This window comes from Cetorhinus maximus, chromosome 6 (genome assembly GCF_964194155.1).
Source record: "Cetorhinus maximus chromosome 6, sCetMax3.hap1.1, whole genome shotgun sequence".
Taxonomy (NCBI): Eukaryota; Metazoa; Chordata; class Chondrichthyes; order Lamniformes; family Cetorhinidae; genus Cetorhinus; species Cetorhinus maximus.
In genome coordinates, this window is record NC_135884.1 from 7,929,719 (window position 1) to 7,952,069 (window position 22,351).

The 22,351-nt window shown below is 47.2% G+C and overlaps 1 protein-coding gene across 1 annotated transcript in view; it reads right to left on the bottom strand.

Annotated features, from left to right (window-relative positions):
- Positions 1-9,845: 9,845 nt before the first annotated feature.
- Positions 9,846-22,351, bottom strand: part of LOC144681444 (collagen alpha-1(VII) chain-like) — a 116,463-nt gene continuing 103,957 nt past the window's right edge. Inside the window, exons 29-33 of the mRNA XM_078543031.1 lie at positions 20,991-21,130; positions 17,962-18,085; positions 14,201-14,341; positions 12,143-12,312; positions 9,846-9,905 (exon numbers count right to left, since the gene is read on the bottom strand). Of these exons, the coding sequence (XP_078399157.1) occupies positions 9,846-9,905; positions 12,143-12,312; positions 14,201-14,341; positions 17,962-18,085; positions 20,991-21,130 (635 nt within the window). The remainder of the gene's footprint in view (positions 9,906-12,142; positions 12,313-14,200; positions 14,342-17,961; positions 18,086-20,990; positions 21,131-22,351) is intronic.

Sequence of the window (22,351 nt, forward strand, 5' to 3'; positions counted from 1 at the left end):
TAGCCTTAAAGCCACGAATGCTGCTCCCAGCATTAAACTGTTGCGCGGCAGCAGGTCAGGATCATGCACCGACTGCCCCGCCGACTTTTTAGATGGGGAGCGGGGACGGACGGCGGCAACATATAAAACCCAGCCCGTTAATTCTGATTCTCTCCCCGCAGATGCTGCCAGACCTACTGAGTACTTGCAGCATTTTTTTTTTTGCTTATATTTCTGATTCCCCACATCTATGGTAGTTTGTCCTGTCTGCAAGAGAACAAAGTCAACCCTGTCAACAAGGTTGTTGAATGGAAATGCCAGGATAATTCGCTTGAATTGGTGCCTCAAGGGATGTCAATGCTGCAGAATTTGGAAGCGCTAATCTGGCAGGGGTGGGGGATGGGGGGTGGAATCCGATTCCATAGGAGCTTACAGAAGGCAACCGGACAGGTACCTGAAGGGGACGAAATTTCGGGGTTATGAGGAAAAAGCTGTGGCGTAGGACTAAACTGGACAGCTCTTTCCAAGAGCCAGCACTGAAACAATGGATCGAATGGCCTCCTTCTACTGTTGCAGCAGTGCAGTGGACCAAAGATAAGAAGCTCCTCCATTTCCATTTACCTTCTCCAACGCCTCTTGTGGCCTTCGTGAAGATGCCAGCCTGGTACTGAATCAACAGAGGGCGTGTGCCATAGGGTGGCCCGCACTTGGAACAGGATCAATAGGGCCCCAAACCCTTTCACCTAGGATCATTCTAACCAAGGGCCAACATCCCATTATATTCACAGGTTATTCTCACTTCCTGCGCGTAGACAGGGAGAAAAGCAGGGAGACAACAGGAAAAAGGAGATTGTCTCCAGGAGGTATCCAATTATTGGATGCACCAAAGTTTATAATATCTGCTTCTTCTAACCAGTATTTAAGGGAACACAGGACTCAGGAGCAGGAGTAGGCCATTCGGCCCTTTGAGCCTGCTCCGCCATTCAATAAGACCATGGCTGACCTGGTAGTGGTCTCAACTCCACTTTGCTGTCTGCCCCCCACTACCCTTGGCTCCCTTCAAAAATCTGCCTAGCTCTGCCCAAAATAAATTCAATGACCCAGCCTCCACTGCTTTCTGGGGAAGAGAATTCCACTGACGAATGACCCCATGAGAGAAAAAAACACCTCAGGATGTTTTAATACCACACTAGAAGCTTCAGTAACACACACAATTAAATACAGTTCCACATTCGTCATGTGCTGTTAAAGAGGAAGTGTATACAGACCTTTTCTCCCTTTGGACCGACTGGGCCAGATGGTCCTGGTCTCCCATTATCCCCCTGAAACAAGAAACTGATATTTCACCATCAACAGTGATCAGAATCGTCCAGTATGGGCACAGACCTCGGCAGCTTTGGGTACCAGTAATCAAAGTCTTGCCATTCACAGCCTCAAGATGTCCCAAAGCTTTACAGCCAGTGAAGTATTTTTGTGAAGTGTACCACTGTTGTAATGCAGGGAATGCTGCGGCTAACTTCTGCACAGCAAGATCCCACAAACAGCAGCCAATCTGTTTTTAGTGACGTCAATTGAAGGATAAATGATGGTCAGGACACAGGGGAGAGCTCCCTTGCTCTTCCACTGACGGTGTCCATGGAATCGGCGTCTTAGCCTCCTGTGGTGGTGTGTTACAGATCACTCAGGGAGTCTTAGTTGCTGTGGCAACTTTTATATGCTTATCGTAGTCTGGGGCAAAAGGGTAGTGATGGTAGAGGCTCCGACATCACTTGGCTGACCAGGAATCTCTTCCACTCTTTGTTGCCTGCCATTGGCGTATATTTAAAGGATTAACAGATTGATAATCAAACTGGTTGACTGTTATGAACACCCCTTTCTTGGCCATCAAGTCCTGGGGTGGGGCTTGAACCTGGAGTTCCGACTCAGAGGCAGGGACTCTACCCCATGCACTACAAGGCCTCCACGTAGCCTCCAGCATGGACACAGAATTCTACAGATTGGGTGTACAAAATTATGAGGGGCCTAGACAGAGCAGAGAGGGATGCCTTGTTTCCCCTAGTGGAGAGATCAATTACTGAGGGCACAGATTTAAGGCGATTGGTAGAAGGATTAGAGGGGACACGAGGAAAAACTTCTTCACCCAGAAGGTGGTAGGTGTTTGGAATTCGCTACCTGGTTTTCTAGTGGAGGCAAAAACCCTCAACTCATTTAAACGGTACCTGGATCTGCACCTGAAGTGCTGTAACCTGCAAGGCTATGGACCAGTGGGATTAGAATGGGCGACTAGTTTTTTTATTTTTTATTTTTCGGACGGCGCAGACACAATGGGGCTGAATGGCCTCTTTCTGTGCCGCATCTTTTCTGTGGTTCTATGGGTGCTAAGGGGATGAAATTCTTCTTATGGTGAAAGATGGGAGAATGTTTGCTTTTCTGACATTAAGAATCCTTTACTAGAACGTGTGACATTTCTAAAAATGGCTGCACTCACTCAGTGCCCGGTCATTCTTGACACGCACAGTACCACGAAGCTATGCGAAGCTGGGGAGGGTGTGAGGGAAAGCAGAAGGTGCACACGCTCTTCTGGAGATCATTGGCTGATTACACCCTCCCCCAGCTCAGAAACCTCAGGATCAGTTACAGCACTGAGCGCAGGGGCAACGAAACCTGTGACCAATCAATGGGGCTGCACAGGTCAGTTTCACAAGAGGCAATTCACTAACTAACAGAACCACTGGGTGGCAGCTCCCCACACTTAAACAACAGCTTGTAAACTGATGGCCAGAGACGCCAGTTGAGAAAATTCTACTGACTGATGTTAAACTGAATTAAGATGTGACCACAAAGTCCCTCTGTTGTCACTTATACTTACACGCTCTCCTCGCAAGCCTGGGGCACCTTGATTCCCCTAAAAGAGACAGTTTTAAATTACAACGTGAGCTTAGAAAAATATTCAAACCAACACGCTCATCTGAGTGAAATACAAATGAAAACTATTGCATTGTCATGGCTACACGATACAGCTGAGTTGCTGTTAATTTGTTTCATCTACACAGAGGCACAGCCTCAATTCTCATCGCTTTTGAAAACACAAACGCCCACATCCATGCTTTTTTATTTGTCCTTGGGATATGGACATTATCTAATGCCCTTACCCTTGAGAAGTATTGTCAGGAAGGACGTGGATTTGTCTACTGCCTTCCCTGACCTCAAGATGTTGCAAAGACTTGAATAGTCAATTATTACTTTAACTATTTATTTATTGGGTGAGGTATTGAATACAAAAGCAGCGACGTAATGATGGAACTGTATAAAACGCTGGTTAGGCCACAGCTGGAATTTTGCGTACAGTTCTGGTCAGAACATTACAGGAAGGACATAATTGCTCTGGAGAGTGGACAGAGGAGATTTACAATAATGTTGCCAGGGCTGAAAAATTGCAGCTGTGAGGAAGGATTGGATAGGCTGGGGTTGTTTTCCTTAGAACAGAGGAGGCTGAGGGGTGACCTAATTGAGGTGTACAAAATTATGAGGGGCCTAGATAGGGTAGACAGTAAAGATTTGTTTCCCCTAGCTGAGGGGTCAATTACCAGGGGGCATAGATTTAAGGTGATTGGTAGAAGGATTAGAGGGGACATGAGGAAAAACCTTTTCACCCAGAGGGTGGTGGGTGTCTGGAATTCGCTGCCTAAATTGGTGGTTGAGGCTGAAATGCTCAACTCATTTGAAAGGTACTTGGATCTGCATCTGAAGCGCTGTAACCTGCAAGGCTATGGACTAGGTGCTGGAAAGTGGGATTAGAATGAGCGGCTAGTTTCCTTATCTCTCTCTGTTTTTGGTCGGCACAGCCACGATGGGCTGAATGGCCTCTCTCTGTGCCATAACTTTTCTATGGTTCTATAGCTCTAAGTACTTCCTTGAAGAGGAGTCAATGTTGTAGTATAAGAGGTGCGGCAGCCAATTTGTGCACAGCAAACTCCCACAAACAGTATTGAGATACGTGGCCTGATAATCTGTTTTGGAGAAGTAGGTTAAGGGATAAATGTTGAAGGGGACACTGGGGAGAAGTCCCCTCCTCTTTATCGAAGTAATCCAATGGAATCTTGCACACAGCAAGGTCCTGGGGCAGCAATGAGAAAATGGTCAGATTTTTTTTTTCATTTATAGCATGTGGGCATAGCTGGCTGGGCCAGCATTTATTGCCCATCCATAACTGCCCCTGAGGAGGTGGTGATGAGCTGCCTTCTTGAATATGATTGAGTAGCTTGCTAGGCCATTTCAGCAGACCATCAAGAGTCAACCGCATTGGATCTGGAGGCATGTGTAGGCCCGAAGGGGTAAGAGAGGCAGATTTTCCTCCCTAAAGGACATTAATGAATCAGATGGGTTTTTATGACAATCTGATAGTTTCATGGTCACCATTACTTATTCTTTCACATGGTTGGGTATAGAGCAACGACTATAATTTTACATCAAGGTGGTCAAGCCAGGATATTACATTAGGAGTTTTTTTTTACTCATTCATAGGATGGGGGCATTGCTGGCTAGGCCAGCATTTATTGCCCATCCCTAATTGCCCTTGAGAACTTAGTGGCTTGCTAGGCCATTTCAGAATCAACCACATTACTATGGGTCTGGAGTCACATGTAGGTCAGACCGGGTAAGGATGGCAGATTTCCTTCCCTAAAGGACATTAGTGAATCAGATGGGTTTTTACAACAATGGTCATCATCAGACTTTTAATTCCAGATTTTTTTTATTGAATTCAAATTTCACCACCTGCCTTGGTGGGATTCAAACCTGGATCATTACCCTGGGTCTCTGGATTACTAGTCACCAGTGACGATACACCACTGCCTCCATGTACCTGATTTAATGTATTCTTTGTATTTCTGAGTCTGCATTGAGTCATTACGTGTTCCATGGTCTTTTCTGGGTGACCACAGTCACACACAGGAGAGTTCTTAATTTTCCATTTGTGCATCGGGTATCTGCACCTGCCATGGTTTGTACAGATGTGGTTTAGGGATGCTCATGAGCTTTTTGGGAGGTTGAAGCCAGGGACCTTCTGTGTCAGGTCTTTCTTGAGGGGTCGCCGTTACTGACCCTAGCTTTCAATTCAGTTAATTCATTGAATTTAAAGGTGGGCTTTGAACTTGTGTCACTGGATCATTAGTCCAGGCCTCTGGATCACTGGTCCAGTACCATAAACACTATGCTACCGTTCCCCATTTTTAGTGAAGCTGATTGAGGAGTATTTATTGGTTAGGACGGTGGTGTAGATAGTCATTCTTCTTGAATCTCTGCAGTTCCATATGACATTCTTTGTCACAGTTTGGTACAAAGAAATGGACTTGTTGGGCCACTCTGCAGAGCAGTTAAGAGTCAACCACATTGGTGTTGGTCTGGAGTCACATACGGGCCAGACAAGGTCAAGACAGCAGTTTTCTTGGGTGAATCAGTTGGATTTTTAAAAACAAAGCTTAATGCAAGTGCAAACAGCCCAGGTTTCCGATTCCCCTTGAAAAATCTCACTCCTTGGGCATTTGCAGGTACAGTAGCTACTCACAGGCAGTCCAGATGAGCCTGGGTTTCCTGGCCTGCCTGACGATCCCGGTACACCGTCTCTTCCTGGGTATCCCTGGAAATCAAATACATTCCACAAAATCACTGGGCTGCTCATAGGAACACAGGAACAGGAGTAGACCATTTAGCTCCTGAGCCTGTTCCACCATTCAATGAGTACATAACTGATCTGTGGACCTACTCCATCCACCTCCCTTTTCCCCATATCCCTTAATACCTTTGGTTGACAGAAATTCTATTGGTCTCTGTTGCAATTTTAAAAATTGACCTGGTATCAATTGCCATTTGTGGGAGAGAGTTCTGAACTTCTACCACCCTTTGTATGTAAAAGTGTTTTCAAATTTCACTCTGCACAAGTCTGGCTCCAATTTTATGCTCCTGAGTCCTAGACTTCCCAACCAGTGGAAATAGTTTCTCTCTATATACTTAATAAATTGAAAACTGCGATCAAATCACTCCTTAACCTTCCAATTTCCAAGGAATACGCCCTAGTTTGTGTAATCTCTCTTCAGAGTTTAACCCTTGGAGTCCAGGTATCATTCTAATAAATCTGCTCCCTCCAAACCAGTATATCCATTCTAAGGTCTGGTGCCCTAACAGCCTTCAGGGGTGGTCTAACCAGGGCTTTGTATAGCTAAAGCATGATTTCTCCCCTCTTGTATTCCAGTCCTCTAGATAGAAAGACCAGGATTCCATCAGCCTTTTCGATTATTTTCTGTACCTGTTCACGACAGTTTAATGATCTACGTACCTGGATTCCCAAATCGCTTTGGGCCTCCACTGCTTCTAGTTTTTCGCCATTTAGAGAACACTCTAACCTATTCTTTTTAGGTCCAATTTGGGCCACATCACACTTGCTTGCATTGGAATGCACGAAGAACATGAGGTTGCTTTTGGGCAATAAACGAGGACAAGTTCCTTATTAAGTACTCACCGGAGCTCCTTTCTCGCCCTTCGGACTTGGACGGGCTCCGTCTATGGTGCCTGGGTGCCCTGGTGGCCCCACTGGGCCAGGTGGACCTTGAGGTCCCGGCAAACCGGGCTGACCCTGAACAACAAAAACCATTTCGGCGAATTATTACCTCTGACTTTAGAATTACCCATTGCCCCTCAGATTCAGGGTCTACTTATTGTTTCGTTTCTATTTCTCCATCTTATTTCTTGATGGGTGTTTAGATCTTTGTCAGTCCACAACGTTGAATAGTTATACCACTGAGTGAAATTAAGGCTTTTAATCGCCTGAGGGGGTTGGACTGAAATTTTCCAAAGTACTTTTTTTCCCCCTTATTCTCCCAGGGTTTTTTCCTGTTTCCGTGACTCTCTCAGGCGATTGCAGTGATGGGTGAGAGGTGTGGGGTGATGGGGGCGGGGAAGAAGTGCCTTGTCATGATGGCCCAGCCATCACATTGTGTGGGAATGGTTAATGGGGAGCCGCTCTTTTTATGTGTTTATGATCTTAAGATCAAATAGGAAGCCAAAGCTGTGAAGCGTCTGAGGCAGCGGCCATGAAGGGGAATGAACTCGGTGGCAGGGTCGTGGAGTTGGCGGCAGGCGGCCAAAAGCCATTACTGTGGTCTTCCCGATCTTTAAGTGGAAGAAACTGTGGCTCACCCAGGATCGGATGTTGGACCAAAGCAAATTTGTCAACACAGAGGCAGTGGAGAGATCGAGAGAGGTGGTGGAGAGATAGAGCTGGGTGTCATCAGTATACCACATGTACTACATGGGTGACCACGTCAAAGACGGCAAAGAGGTTGAGATGGACAAGGGCAGCAGATGCATGGAAACACCACCACCATCCCTCCAAGCCACACACTATCCTGACTTGGAAATATATCGCTGTTCCTTCACTGGCACTGAACCAAAGTTCCAGGACTTTGGGTGTACCTACTGTGGGTGTACCTACGCCACATGGACTGCAGCGGTTCAAGAAGGCAGCTCACCACCACCTTCTCAAGGGCAATTAGGGATGGGCAATAAAAATGCTGGCCCAGCCAGCGAAGCCCACATCCCCGTGAATGAATAAATAAAAAAAGGGATGAGGGGGACAAGTGTATCATGGTGACAGTCACATTGGGACACTGAGTGGATCATTTCAACACTGCAGCAGGGGGGAACACCTAACTGGTGACATACAAGCATAATGAGAAAGGAGTGGATTTCTGGTGGAACAGGACACCTTCTGGTTAACCTTCTGTCCAGTTGTCCCAGCCCTGCCTCTCTTCCTCTGAGAAGCAGAACAGTAATGGAACATTATAGTTACAATAAAGCAAAGCTGCGTCGCGTAGACTGGGATTACAGGAAAAAAAAATTCCTTTTTCCAGGATATTCCTAATCCTGTTATGTCACTTTGGTTCAGAATGACGAACACGTTCCTCAAGAGTTCTTTATTTGAGGGCCAAGTCACTGAGAGAAGCGGTTTTCCACATTCAATGTCCTGAAATTATTCAGCCATTCCACTGGTCTCACAGATTACAATAAGTCGCGTGTACTGTTTTAGAAGGGACAGAGTTGGAGGCCACAAGGGCAGGATTTGGGTTTGTGATGATGATCCACTGCCGAGCCCCTGATCTCAGTCCCACCTATTCACAGGGATGGCGGGCGGAGGCCAGAGGCACCTGCAAAGCGCGGGTCCAAGGCAAACAGAGACACGGTCGTGTTCCGTACATTCGATATCGGACGGTTATAGAATGACACAAGGGCTGCTCTGACGCTAAGGGGTCGAAACTGAGCCTTGTCTTTGACTATAGGCTTCCTTCTGGCAATAGTACTGAAGACTAGTGCTCCAGAACTAACTGCGCCCCTAAAGCGGTTTGATACACCTGAGTGGCTTGCTAGGCCATTTCAGACGGCTTTTAAGAGTCAACCACATTGCTGTGGGTCTGGAGTCACATGTAGGCCAGACCGGGTAAGGGTGGCAGGTTTCCTTCCCTAAAGGACATTAGTGAACCAGATGGGTTTTTACAACATCAACTGGAAGTTCAAATTTCTTTTTTAAAAGTTATCGATTTAATCCAGGTTTATTTAATTAAATAAATTTGAATTCCTAGCTGCCGTGGTGGGATTTGAACTTATGGTTCCGAATCATTAGTCCAGGCCTTTCATTACTAGTCCAATAGCCTGTCCACAACGTGACCATACCCCATAAGGGAGCAGGGATGAGGGATGGAAATGCTGACCTTGCCAGAGGTGTCCACATCCCAGGAATGAATAAGTAAAAAACATTGGCCGGGATTTTACAGCCCCACTGCAGTGAGGACAGGGCCGTAAAATGCGGTCAGCAATTCTAACCTGCACTGACTTCGGCGGGACTGTAAAATCCTGCTGGCGTCAAATTCCGTCCATCATTTTTTTTCTCAATCCCTTTGAAGGCTTATTTATTCGATGTGAAAGTATTGGAGATAGGGGAAAGGTTGTTTGACTGGGAAGGACAAGTGGTCATTTAATGAAACCTCCAGGAAAACATCCGACCAGAGCTGCTAACGCTAGATCTGCTCTGGCCATTCCCCTACCTTCTCCACACCTACGCTCCCCCACACCTTTCTCCCCTCTCGGCACATACCTGCAGACCACTGCTGGTGAGGCATCCAGAAATTTGTGTGGCGGGAAAGCTGTGTCTGCTAGGTGTGACAGGCAAACCTGTTGAAACTAGGCCTGAGGCCTATAAAGTCCAGTAGGCCTTAGGCCTCTTGCAGGGTGGCCAACTGCCCCATATTTTAAGGGATTGTCTCCTACTTTGACTGTTTGTCTGGTCTCCTGTCTCTTATTTCTAGGAGAGCTGTGGGAGACTAAGCCTGGGAGTTTCCTCTTGCCTTTGCCTTTTTGGTTTCTTCTTGCAAGCGTGTGTACTGTGGCTGTCAGCAACCAGGGGATGTTCTGGTCACCAGGGCACCCACTCCCCTACACGCACCCGCCCCCACCACCCCGACCCCATTCGTATGTTCACCAGCATCGCTCCCACACCTCCGGTCAAAGTGCCCCTTATTTTATTCCAGAACGAGTTGGTCACCCTGCTTGAAAGGGACGTGAGCTGCCTGCTCGCTCCCGATTCCAGGCCTTAAACCAGGCTCCAAATAAACGGTGACACCATGTTCTCCCCTGGCCCCTGGTATCCAATGCATCTTCCCAGCTTCCAACAACACAGGTGAAAAAAATATACCAAAAAAAAAAGAATAAAAAAATGTAACGTCGGAGAGACGAAAAGCGAAGCAACCAGCAGCCAAAACAGAGGAGCCAACGTTTGCTTGAGTTAAATAACCATTCCAAATTTCGACCGAGAATTTCTACTTTAATTCACTTGTAAACGTGACACTTACATTCCTTCCTGGTTCCCCTTTCTCACCCTGTTGAAAAAAAAAACACAATACTTCCATGAAACGTATACAAAGTCAAAATAAAATTCTTCACTCAAGAGGGTTAGGAATCTTTGGAACTCCCAACCCCAGAAGTCTATGCAGGCCCTGTCGCTGAATATATTTAAGGCCCAAATTTAGTGGCAGCAACAGGATTCCTGCCGGCAGCTTGAAAGTGGGAGACGACCCCAGGGTTGTATTTTACTGACAAGACCGGGGCAGCCATCCCGCTTAAGAATGGCGGTCCCCAACGTAAGAGCCAATCAGAGGGTCAGCAGCTCAGCAGCGCCACCAGGAGCGGTGGCCGCCACTGGGAGTGTACCTGGAGGAAGAGCTGCTCTGGGCAGGATTTTCTGGTCCCGCCACATTATGGGGTGGGGTGGTGGGGGGGGGTGGGGGGAGGAAGAGACGGGGAAATTTGGAAAGCGGCTGAAATTGACTGTTGGTCTCTCCCCAAATTTCCCCGCCCTACCCCGCCCCCGGATGATGCCCGCTGTTGGCGGGACCAGAAAATCCCAGCCTACGTCTTCTGTTTATAAATGTTCAAACCTCTCAGCTGTCTTTTGAACACTCAGGTTCACGACGTAATCCATACCAAGGATATTAAATGGGCAAAAGCATCTTTCAGGTCAAGGCAGAAACCAAGAGTGCAAGTGCTGGGACGGTTTTAATAAATACACACAAATAACAATCCATGTTAATTCACTGGATAAGGGAAACTGTGAAAAGTGGAGCTGAACTCCTTGTTCAGGATGAGGCACGTTACAGGGTAAAAAAGTGCCACCTCAGGCAGAGCGATAAATAATAGCCAGAATTTAGTCAGGGGAGCGGCATGCCAATTAGAGCCAGTGGCTCTTCAGTCCCAGCAGCGCCACCAGGAGTGATGGCCATTGTCGGGACTGCATCCAACTAAGGGGCGCGGTGATAGGATCTGCCCTTGCAACAAGTTAAGCGGAGTTGGGTTTGCCAAGATCAGCCCGGTAGACAGGGGAGAGGAATGGTTGCTGAGGGCAAGGAGAGGGGCGTTGCCAAGGGGATGGTCATTACTGCTGAGCGGCTCCTCCGTGGGCCGAGTACTCGAATAGGAGAACCCCTGCCCACCCCGCCCCAAACACCCACTCCCCACAGGCCTGCTGGGATGCCGCTAAGGCTCACTGGGGGTCTCCCTATAGGGTGGGGGTCCCACCCACCGCTGGTAAAATGCCAGCAGCGACCAGAAGAGGCCAATTAATGACCACTTAAGCAGCTGAATAGGCCTCTGGATGGTTCTTGTTGAAGAAGCGAAGGTTGTGAGGGGGTTTGATAGAGGTACTCAAAACCATGAGGGGTCTGAACAGAGTAAATAGGGAGCAACTGTTCCCATTGGTGGAAGGATCAAGAACGAGAGGGCACAAATTTCCTGGTGATTTGGAAAAAGAACATGATGAAAAATCTTTTTGCACCGCGAGTGATTAGGGGCTGAAATAGACTGCCTGAGAGCGGGGTGAATTCAATCACGGCTTTCAAAATGAAACTGGATCATTATCTGAAGAGAAAGAAATTGCAGGGCTATGGGGAGAAGGCAGGGAGCGGTACTGGATGAATCGCTCTTGAAGACAGCCAGCAAGTTCTTGATGGGCCAAACGGCCTCCTTCTACGCTATAACCGTTCTATGATGAGATTATGAGTTTATTAGAACTATGCAGCTAAGAAAGGTTTGTGAATAGACAGACTTTTGCGATACCTACCACAGGACACTGAGTAGTACAGTGGGCTGGTGTGGATGCCTGAAAGAAAAAAGATTCAAAAATAAGCTTGACTTACTTTGAGGCACAACTGTGTTTTCAGTCTAATAATAAGAACCCAAGAACTTGGTTACAGCAATTACAGCTTGCATTAATATAGCACCTCTAATGTAGCAAAATGGCGCTTTCGAGGAGTATTACCATAAAAAGTTTGGCATGAGTGGCATATTAGGACAGGTGGAGGTAGGTTTCGAGGAGCGTCTTAAGGTAAACGAAGAGGGAGAGAGGTGGAGAGGTTTAGGGAGGGAATACAGAGCTTAGGGCCCCGGCAGCTGTAGGCATGACCGCCAATGGTGGAGCCATTAAAGCTGGGAATGCTCAGGGGGACCCGAGGAACTTCAGGTGAAACAGAAGCAGTGGGAGAGTGAGGGGCTGCAGTTATTTTGCCACATGCACTGGTCTGATTTCAACGTGTGGTGCTCGGATAGGTTGGACGTCACTTACATCTGGTTTGCTGGCTGCAATGCAGATTACACCAGCGAGGGCCCCTTCAAACTGGGCCAGTGAGTCAAAGTTCTCTGCGTAGACAATGTTCTTGGGGTCTCTGTTGGTAACAATACTCTGCAGTTCTTTAATATCCGCTTCACCAACGCCTACAGCGAACAGATGGATGCCTAACATTGAGATGAATGGCATTACGATCGTTAGGTTCGATTCCATTCCTTGGGCAGTTTATCAAGATTAGATACTGGAACGTGTCGCCCACGCGCCATAGTACGAAATTTCCTTTCCAGCCTGCTCTTCCTAACAAGCCTTAAGCCACAGTCATGAACGTCTACCCCTTAGGAGGTCTTGTGGTGCAATGGGTAGCGTCCCTGCCTCTAAACCAGAAGCTCTGGGTTCAAGTCCCACTTCAAGGACCAAGATGGTTGTGTAAGGTCCATTCATAACACACGCCTATGATAGGTGGTAAGAGTAGGAGAGATTCCTGGTCAGCCATACTTGATGTGAAGTGGTGACCCTCAAGCTATAGCCTCTATGCCAAATTCCAGGAAAAATGAGCTATGGAAACAGACCAAGTGTGTGTCTCTATATGGAAGAAAACATCCTTCCCAACAGAGGTAAAGCTTTGACAGTGAGGCAATTCTGTGAAATCGCTTGATGACCTCCCCACCCCCATTATGCTTCCCCCTCCACCCCAAAAGAAGGTAATTGACCAACAGGATGATGGTCTAACATTGCACTTGACATAACTTTTTTTTATATGCATTCATGGGATGTGGGCATTGCTGGCTAGGCCAGCATTTATTTCCCATCCTAGTTGCCCTTCGGAAGGTGGTGGTGAGCTCCCTTCTTGAATTGCTGCAGTCTCTGTGGTGTAGGTACACCCACAGTGCAGTCTGTGCTGTCACCTCTGACCAGTCACACTCTTCAGACAACACTCACTGCTCATAACAGGCAAAGGATTCATCCCGTGGCCCTGAACCAGGTCCCTGATGGAGTTGTCCCTTAATCCCACCCTTTTTCCACACCCTCTTTCGTTTTATTTATTTTTCAAGTACTTTTAAAATATATATATTTTTGGGGATGTGGGTGTTATTGGTGATCCAGATTTATTGTCTCTCCCTAGTCACCCTCAAGAGGGTGGTGGTGAGTTGCATCCTTCTTGAGCTGCTCCAGAATGTGGTGCAGGTACATCAACACTGCTGGTAGGGAGGGAGTTACAGGACTTCTTAAAAATTCTTTCATGGAACATGAGCATCACTGGCAAGGCCAGCATTCATTGCCTGTCCCTAACTGAACTGAGTGGTTTGCTAGGCCATTTCAGAGGGCAGTTAAGGGTCAGCCACATTGCTCTTTTGTCTGGAGTCACATGCTGGCCAGACCAGGTAAGGATGGCAGATATCCTTCCCTAAAGGGGCATTAGTGAACCAAGATGGGTTTTTAATGACAATCGATGATAGCTCATTACTGAGTCCAGCTTTATATTCCAGATTTATTAATTGGATTTAAATTCCACCAGTTTAAATGGCCAGGTGGGATTTGAACCCAGATCCCCAGGGCTTCTGGGCCTCTGGATTACTAGTCCAGTGACACTGGCTCAGCGATAGTGAAGGAACAACAATAGGGTTCCAAGTCAGGATGGTGTTAGACACAGAGGCGACCTTTCCAGTGGTGGTGTTCCCATGCACCTGAACCCATGCCATAAAATCATGGGAACGTACAGCTAAAAAAGAAGCCATTCAGCCCATCTTGCCTGCGCCAGCCATTCCATTAGTCCCACCCTGCCTCCCGGCTCTTTCCTCAGAGCCCTGTAAAACTTTTCTTGTTCTCCTGGGCGGTGGAGACCTTGGGTTTGGGAGGTGCTACTTTGCTATTTCTTTATCGAAAGTTGTCGTGTGTTTTACCTCCCCCCCAACCCCCCCTCCACCGCTATTGCAGGCAGGCGATTCCACATCCCGACAACCCTCTCCATATACCTGAAAAACATCCTCTCCCCTAGCCCCCAAGAAATCCCCCAGTAAACAAAGCGCGGGAGGGGTGGGGAACAGAGGAAAATACCTGCGGCCTCTGCCTTCCTGACAGCCTCTGTTACTCTGTCTTCTGACAGTCCGTCTGTCAACAGTACCAGCAAGGCCGGGACCTGTGGGCGCCTCCCAGCTGCCAGAAACACGTAATCCAGGACAAAATTGATCGCTTGGCCTAGGGGTGATGAGAAGAGGAGGTCATGAAGGAAGAGAAAAGAATTCACTTTCAGATACAGCGCCTCCCACAACCTCGGGAAATGCGGCAACCCATTAACGCAAAGCAAGATCCCACAGACAGTAAACAATCAGTGACTAGCCAATCTGATTCTTTATATAAATATATATATATATATATATGGCACTTGTTGACACCAGGGAGAATTCCCAAATTTTCGGGGCATCGGTTTAACATCTCAGCCAAGATTGTGATGTTAACCTGTGCAAAAAATCTCTCTAACAATCCTAAAGTACAAGATATCCTGCTTTTAAAAAACAAACATTACCGGTACTGGCACCTTTCACTTCAACATGACGGAAAATGTAAGTGATATGTGAATAATTAGACAAATTGTTAAATGTTGAATGGACAAAGGATAGAACAGTGTACCAAAGGCACCTTGTTTAAACACAAGAGCTTTTTTCAACGATTTGAAAAGAAATGATTGATTGAAAATCTGTGGTTTGTTATCCAGGGGATTGTGCTGCACCTTCCGACGCCTTCAGTCGCTGACCCTGTCCGAGTTTGCCAGGTCAGTGGAAGGGCACCCCATTTTGCCAAGGACAGGCGGGCGCAAACGCCTCTGGGCACTCTGCCTAACCATACTGGCCAGACGTTCCGCTGCCCACTCATCCCTGGGTGTCAGAACTGGGGCGGCGACTGTCTTGTAGCGAACCCTGCACCATCCTAGGCCACAGGCTTCACAGCCCACTATCCAAAAAAAAAAACACATCCTTCCCCCTGGGGATGCGAGTCACTTCATTGACCTGGATCCCACGTTATTTTTTTATCGTTATTTGTTTATGGGATGTGAGCATCACTGGAAAGGCCAGCATCGATCCCCCTCGGAAAGGTGATGGTGAACCACTGTCACTCCTGGGATGTAGGTATTCCCTTAAGACTCTCTGTAACGGTTTGATACAACTCAAGAGGCTTAACAAAAGCAAAATACATGCGGGTGCCGGAGATCTGGGTGAAAATAGGAAGCGCTGAAAAAACTCAGCAGGTCTGGCAGCATCTGTGGAGAGCGAAACAGAGCTCAGGTTGCAAGTCCAATGGGGCTCTTCTTCGGAAACGGTTCCAAAAGAGTCACATTGGACTCAACACGTTAACTCCGTTTCTCCCTCCACAGATGCTGCCAGACCTGCTGTGTTTTTCCAGCTCTTTCCGTTTTTTATTGTGTAAGAGGCTTGCTAGGCCATTTCAGCATTACAAGTCAATCATGTAGGAGACCAGACTAAAAATGGAGAGCAGATTTTCTCCCCAGAAGGCTGTTAGTGAAGTGGGTGTGCTTTAACAGCAATGCAGTTCTTTCAAGATCATTGTGAACGAGACTAGCATTTTATTCCAAGTGTTTGCTAAGGTGGGATTTGAACTCACTTCTGCAAGCATTAACCCATATCTCTGTATTACATGCCCAGTAACATTACCATATGCTACCATCTCCCATACACCCTTGTGGATGGGGATTACAGTTCAACGCACTCGCCTGACAGTCATGCCAACAGATATCACTTAAGGTCATCATCATCACACTCCTGTCTTGACAATAACACCCAACACTGTGCTGACATTATAGGGCAGTGTCACCTTGTGTGGAGAAGGGCACCCTCTTTCCAAAACCTTGCCCACAGCCGCCCTCTGATGAGTCACCCGATTTAGCAATTCTATGTGGGTGGACTCGAATCGGCGGAGGATTCTCAACTGAATCAACCTCATCTTCTGGAGGACGGGTCGCTCCATCTGACTGAGTGTCTTCATCCTCCCCATATTCAATGGGTCCCATGAAATCGAGTGTAATGAGTTCCTGCCTCTGGGTTAATTGTATACCAATGAGGTGTTCATTGTATCCAGGTGGTGAGCATTTACTGGGGGACTCAGCGATGCTCACATTCTGTGTCTGAAGATGACTGTAAGCATGGTTGACGAAAAGAAAGTGTGGGTTTCCAAGGAGGGCACCAAGAAAGCGCAGAAAAAGTTGCCTGCGAAGGGTGGCAAGAGGAGGAGAAGATCCAGGAAAGAGAGCTACTCCATCTACATCTACAAAGCGATGAAGCAGGTTCACCCCGACAGCGGCATCTCCTCCAAGGCCATGAGCATCATGACCTCATTCGTGAGCGATATTTTCGAGTGCATCGCGGGTGAGGCTTCCCTGCCTGGCCCCATTACAACAAGCGGCAGCACCATCAGCTCCCGGGAGATCCAGACCGTCGTGCGCCTGCTGCTGCCCGGGGAACTGGCCAAGCACGCCCTGTCGGAAGGGACAAAGGCGGTGACCAAGTACACCAGCCCCAAGTAAAACCCCACATATAGGAACAAGCTGAAAGTTCAGTTGTTGGTTGGAGGTCATGGGGAGAATTTCCTCCCCGTCGTGCAGGCTGAGCGGGAGCGGGTGCAGGCGGGCGCGCAGCCAATTGCCACCCGCGATCAGCTGCACGCCGCCATACTACATGGGCTGGCCAATTAAGGCCCGCCCAGCGTGACGCACACCCGGAAGCGCTCAGCACTACCTGTGCGGGTGGGGGGGAGGGGGGAGGGAGAGCTGGGGCATGCGCTCTTTTGCGCGCATGCATGCGAAAGAGCGCAGAAATCTCCCTGAGGCACGGAGCTGCCTCAGGGAGATTAATTTGATTGTGAAAAATGGAAAAAAAGAATTAAAAAAATTATTCAGACATGTCCCCTCATGTAACAGTGTCACATGGGCTGGGACACGTCTATGAATTTTAATTCAAAAGTTTATTAAAGTTATAAGCCCCTCATGAAGCCTCATCCCGCCCGTGGATGAGGTTCAATCAAAAATGCAAAAGGCCACCCGGACTCTTTGCCTTCCCGCCAACCTTAAGGTCGGACGGGCAGCTCTGACAATTACTTCAATTGGTTGCTTATTGGCCTTAACAGGCCTTTGACAGTCCGGCAGGCGCACAGTCGGCTCCGGTGCGTACCTGCCCACCTGAAGAGCGGAATGACGCGCGGTGACATCGGGACGCACGCCTGACATCACCGCACATCGATCAGAAGATTCTGCCCCATGTTTGTAATCTGTGTCTCTCTAATTAAAAGGTTGTAAAGTCCTGTAGAAATTAGGCTCCAGCTCTATCGCTCACTGCCCGGCTACGTCAGCTGCGACACCCTGGATTACCGTGATTACCGTGATTACCATGCACTTGCTTCAGGAAAAAAATCCTTGCTCTGCAGAAAGTGGAGTTTTTAGTTATTTTAATGTGATATTTTGTCACTGGCCTTGTAAAGGGAAGACAGGAGCCCCAGCCCTTCTACCGGACCCAACCAGGGACACCCAGCATAGCCCAGGGCTTGGCACACCTGGACACGTCTCTTTGCCGTTCCACTGGACTCTTGTTGAAGTTACGGCAGGAACAGCCAAGTAAATTCAGCCCCGTTAACTTTATTGTGGGAGTTTGGCAAAATGACCAGCCTAATTCTACCCCACTCCCCACCACCCCACACCCCGCACCAAAGTGCCACAGACCAGAATACACCACAAGCCTACCAGAGGGTCCTTTCTCTGTGAGAAGTCTCTACGTCAGGTCCACGAGCTCTTTGGTATTCAGATACTCTACCTGTTTTAGTGCCGCCACCTTGATACGGAAGTTCTCTTATGGCTTGGAGCAGCTCCTGGTGGGTGCCAAGTTTACCAAGTGGGATTTCAATCTTTGGCTTATCGCTGTACTGAACCACTGACACCTGCACAAAGAGACATGGGCCAAATTGCAAGGTTAAACTAATTGTCCTGTATATCAAACTACTCAATGAAATTGGCACAACGCCTTTACTTTTTATTAAGTTTCAGAGTAGCTCAGTCTAGGGGAGCTGATTTAGTGGTTGTTTTTTTACCCCTGAGAGCTGACTTTAATTGTCGCCCAGTCCCATGACATGAAAGCATCACTCCTTGTTAACAATGACTTGCATTAGCACCTTTAACGTAGTAAACACCCCAAGGCTCCTCAAAGGATTTTGATCAGAGAAAAATCTGACACTGAGCCACATAAGGAGATATTGGGAAAGATGGCCAAAAGCTTGGTCAAAGAGGTCCAATGAGAACAGAGTTAATGCACTTTGATCAATGAATATAACTACACAGCCCCAGACTGCCCACAGGCTGGTAGTTTGACTTACAAAGGACAATTGGGTGGCTGATGGTGTTAATAGAAATGTCACCCTGTTATAGTATAAGGCGATGTTGTTGGTATTGATTTTTAAGACTGCAGACTAAATGACTTTATATTCTGGATTCATGCCCGCTAGAAACTGGATCAAGACCATGTTATGAGTGAACCTGACAGTCAACAGACAGGCTACACAATCTATCAGTCTGGATTGAATTCCAATGCAGATCCCAGAAGTGAAATGACTGCGCAACTGTTTCTTGAACAGTTAAACTTCTGTTGACATGATTATTTTCAGCACAATGGGAGACTCTAAATTGGATATTCTCTATTTGGATGCATGAAGCCTACAATCTCACAAATACAGCAAGCAAAATGGTAAGCCTTATTTTCAAAAGACTGCATTTTTTTTTTCACTTGCTGTTTTTGCATGTGGCTCAGTGAGTGACACTCCTGCCTCTGAGTTAGGAGGTTGTGGGTTCAAGTCCCACTCCAGGACTTGAGCAGCAAACTCAAGGTTGATGTTCCAGTGCAGTATTGATGTTCCAGTGCAATACTGAGGGAGTGCTGCACTGTCAGAGGTGCCATTGTTTGGATGAGACAGTAAACCAAGTCCTTAGCTGTTCTCTCAGGTGGACATAAAAGATCCATGGCACTATTTTGAAGAAGTTCTGCCCAGTGTCCTGACCAATGTTTATCCCTTAATCGCCATCCCCAAAACAATGTGTTTGGTCATTATCACATTGCTGTTTGTGGGAGTTTGCTGTTTGCAAATTGGCTGCTGCATTTCCTACATTACAACAGTAGCTACACTTCAAAAGTACTTCATTGGCTGTAAAGCTCTTTGAGATATTTGGTGGTTGTGAAAGGTGCTACATAAATGCAAGTCTTTCTTTCTATCCATTTGCTTCTTTCTTCAACTTAAGGATTCTAGGATCTGCTTCACTTCAACGACAAGTATCACTGTTGGACAATTTGTCTCCTGGCCGGATTTTACCTCATGTACACAACTTACTCTTTCCCAAAGGTGAGAAGATCCATTTCTTCACACGGCCGAGTCCTTGTGATTACTGCACATAAACTAACCACAGAACTTATGGAGTTCACCGAAACAGTAAAAAGTAGTTAGGGGCTATCGAATCACAACACAATTCATACCCACGTTATGTTAGCAATTGAAAAATTCTGAGATGAAGAGTTTATTTTTCTGTAACCTGTTACAGGATCAAATTAATCAGATCTTGTTGCTCACTACCATTACACAGGGAGATTGGTTAGCTTGGATGGCTAGCATGTGGTTCTGAAAAACGCCAACAGCGTGGGTTTGAATCCCGTTCCAGGTGAGGTAGATTTGTCTCCTCACCCTGCCCCTGAGAATGAAAGGCAATGACAGACCACCACTGACAAAAAACTGCAAGGGGAATAGCTCAGGATGAAGCCTGTGTAGACAATTAACCAAGAACCTGTCTTCAGGCACAGCACTCATGGGTCTGAATTATTACACCAATGAACTACTGCTGTATGCACCCTTTATAAAGCCCTTATATAGAATCTTGTCAGATCCTCAGGGACGTCTCAATGCATTTTACATGCGGTGCATCCATTTCGAAGTGTATGTACTGTTGTTTTGTAGGCAAGTGCGCCAACCAGTTTGCACATGGCAAGCTACCCCAAACTACAAAGGAGATCAATGACGAGTGCTTTTTTTTCTAACTGGCATTGTTGAAAAGACAAATGGTGCTCAGAACACCAGAACTCCCCAAGCCCCCTTTGAATATTGCTGTGGGATTTTTTTTTTACACCAACATGAACGGGCAGTCAGAGCCTCAGTTTAACACTTGATCCAAAAATTGGCATCTTTGACTAAGCAGCTTTCCCTCAGAGTCCACGCAGATGATGTGTTCAGGGCATCATGGGGTTGTTAGAGCACAGAAGGAGGCCATTTGGCGCATCGAGCCCGTGCCAGCTCTCTGCAAGAGCAATTTAGCTAGTCCCACACCCCCACACTTTCACCGTAGACCTGCAATTTCTTTCCTCTTCAGGTACTTATCCAATTTCCTTTTGAAAGGCACAATTGAATCTGCCTTCACCACACACTCGGGCAGTGCATTCTAGGTCCTAATCATTCACTGTGTAAAAGAGTTTTCCCAGTTGTCGCTTTTCCAAATCTTCTTAACTCTATGTCCTCTGGTTCTCATCCCTTCTACCAATGGGATCAACTCAGTCTATACCCCTCATGGTTTTGAATACCACTATCAAATCTCCCCTGAACCTTCTCTTCTCGAATTTCATGAACGTAGTGTGGTTTGAACCCACAACCCTCTGCCCCAGCTACCAATCGAGGCAAGCTGACCGTTCACTAAACTCCAGAGTCAAAGAAGATGAATCCCGATTAATGTCTGGATTGCTCATGAGAACCCACAACAAACCGACAGCCAGTTCTCTTCACCACTAATCAGAGTATTGGGGAGGGATAGACCTACCTGAGTCGCATCAGTCCCAATGCGAGGTAGATGAGAGACCACGTTGTACAGGAACTGCTTCACTTTCTGAAAGTTGTTCTGTCCGATACTCCAGGACCCATCGACCAGGAACACGATGTCAGCTCGTGCTCTGCTACACACTGCGAGCAACGCAAAGCAAATCAGTCTCGTCGGGCATGAGGAGAAGGAACGCGAGTAGGCCATTCAGCCCCTCAAGCCTTCTCCACCAGTCAATAAAATCATACGAAGATACAAATTGGGAGCAGGAGGAGGCCATTCAGCCCCTCAAGCCTTCTCCATCAGTCAATAAAATCATACGAAGATACAAATTAGGAGCAGGAATAGGCCATTCAGCCCCTCAAGCCTGCTCTGCCATTAAATAAAATCATGGCTGATCTGATGTAACCTTAAACCCCACTTTCCTGCCTACTCGCGATAATCTTTGATTCCTTTGTTAGTCAAGAATGTACCTACCTCTGCCTTAAAGATATTCAGTGACCCTGCCTCCGCCATTCTCAGGAGAGTCCCTCAGACTCACGACCCTCTGAGAGAAAAAAATTCTCCTCATCTCGTCTTAAATGGTAGACCCCTTATTTTTAAACTGTGTCCTCTAGTTCTAGTCTCTCCTCCAAGGGGAAACATCCTCTCAGCATACACCCTGTCAAGTCCCCCTAAAATCACAACTCATTCTTTTAAGCGTCACTGGATACAGGCCCAACCTGTGCTGCCTTTCCTCATAAGATAACCACCTCATCCCAGGAATCAGTCCGGTGAACCTTTTAAGATCATGGCCGATCTTCTATCTCTTCTCCACCTTCCTACCCGATTTTCCCATATCCCTCAATCCTCAAGAAGTTTTCTTGTCCCATTCATACCAGCTTTTAATTATTCCACCCAGCTTGGTGTCACCAAACCACTTGGTGCGCCTTGTCTTCTCTTCCACGCAATTCAAAAATAAACACCTTGCATTTATACAGCACCTTAAACGTCCCAGGGAGCAGTTAGACAGAAAGAGACAGCACATAAGGAAATATTAGGAGAGATGGCAAAGGGCTTGGTCAATGAAGTAGGTTTTGAGGAGCGTCTGAAAAGGGGAAAGGGACGGCGTGGTTTTAAAGGGAATTCCAGATCCTAGGGCCAAGTCAGCTGAAGGCATGGCCGCCAACGATGGGGGCGTTAAAATTTGTAGTTGCGCAAGAGGTCAGAATTGGAGCAAAGCAGAGATCTCGAAGGGTTGTGTAAGGCTGGAGGAGGTTACAGAGATAGTGTGGAGCTAGGTCATGGAGGGATTTGAACATGAGGATAAGAATTGTACATTTGAAACGCTGTTGGGAACCAATGTAGGTCAGCGTGTACTAGGG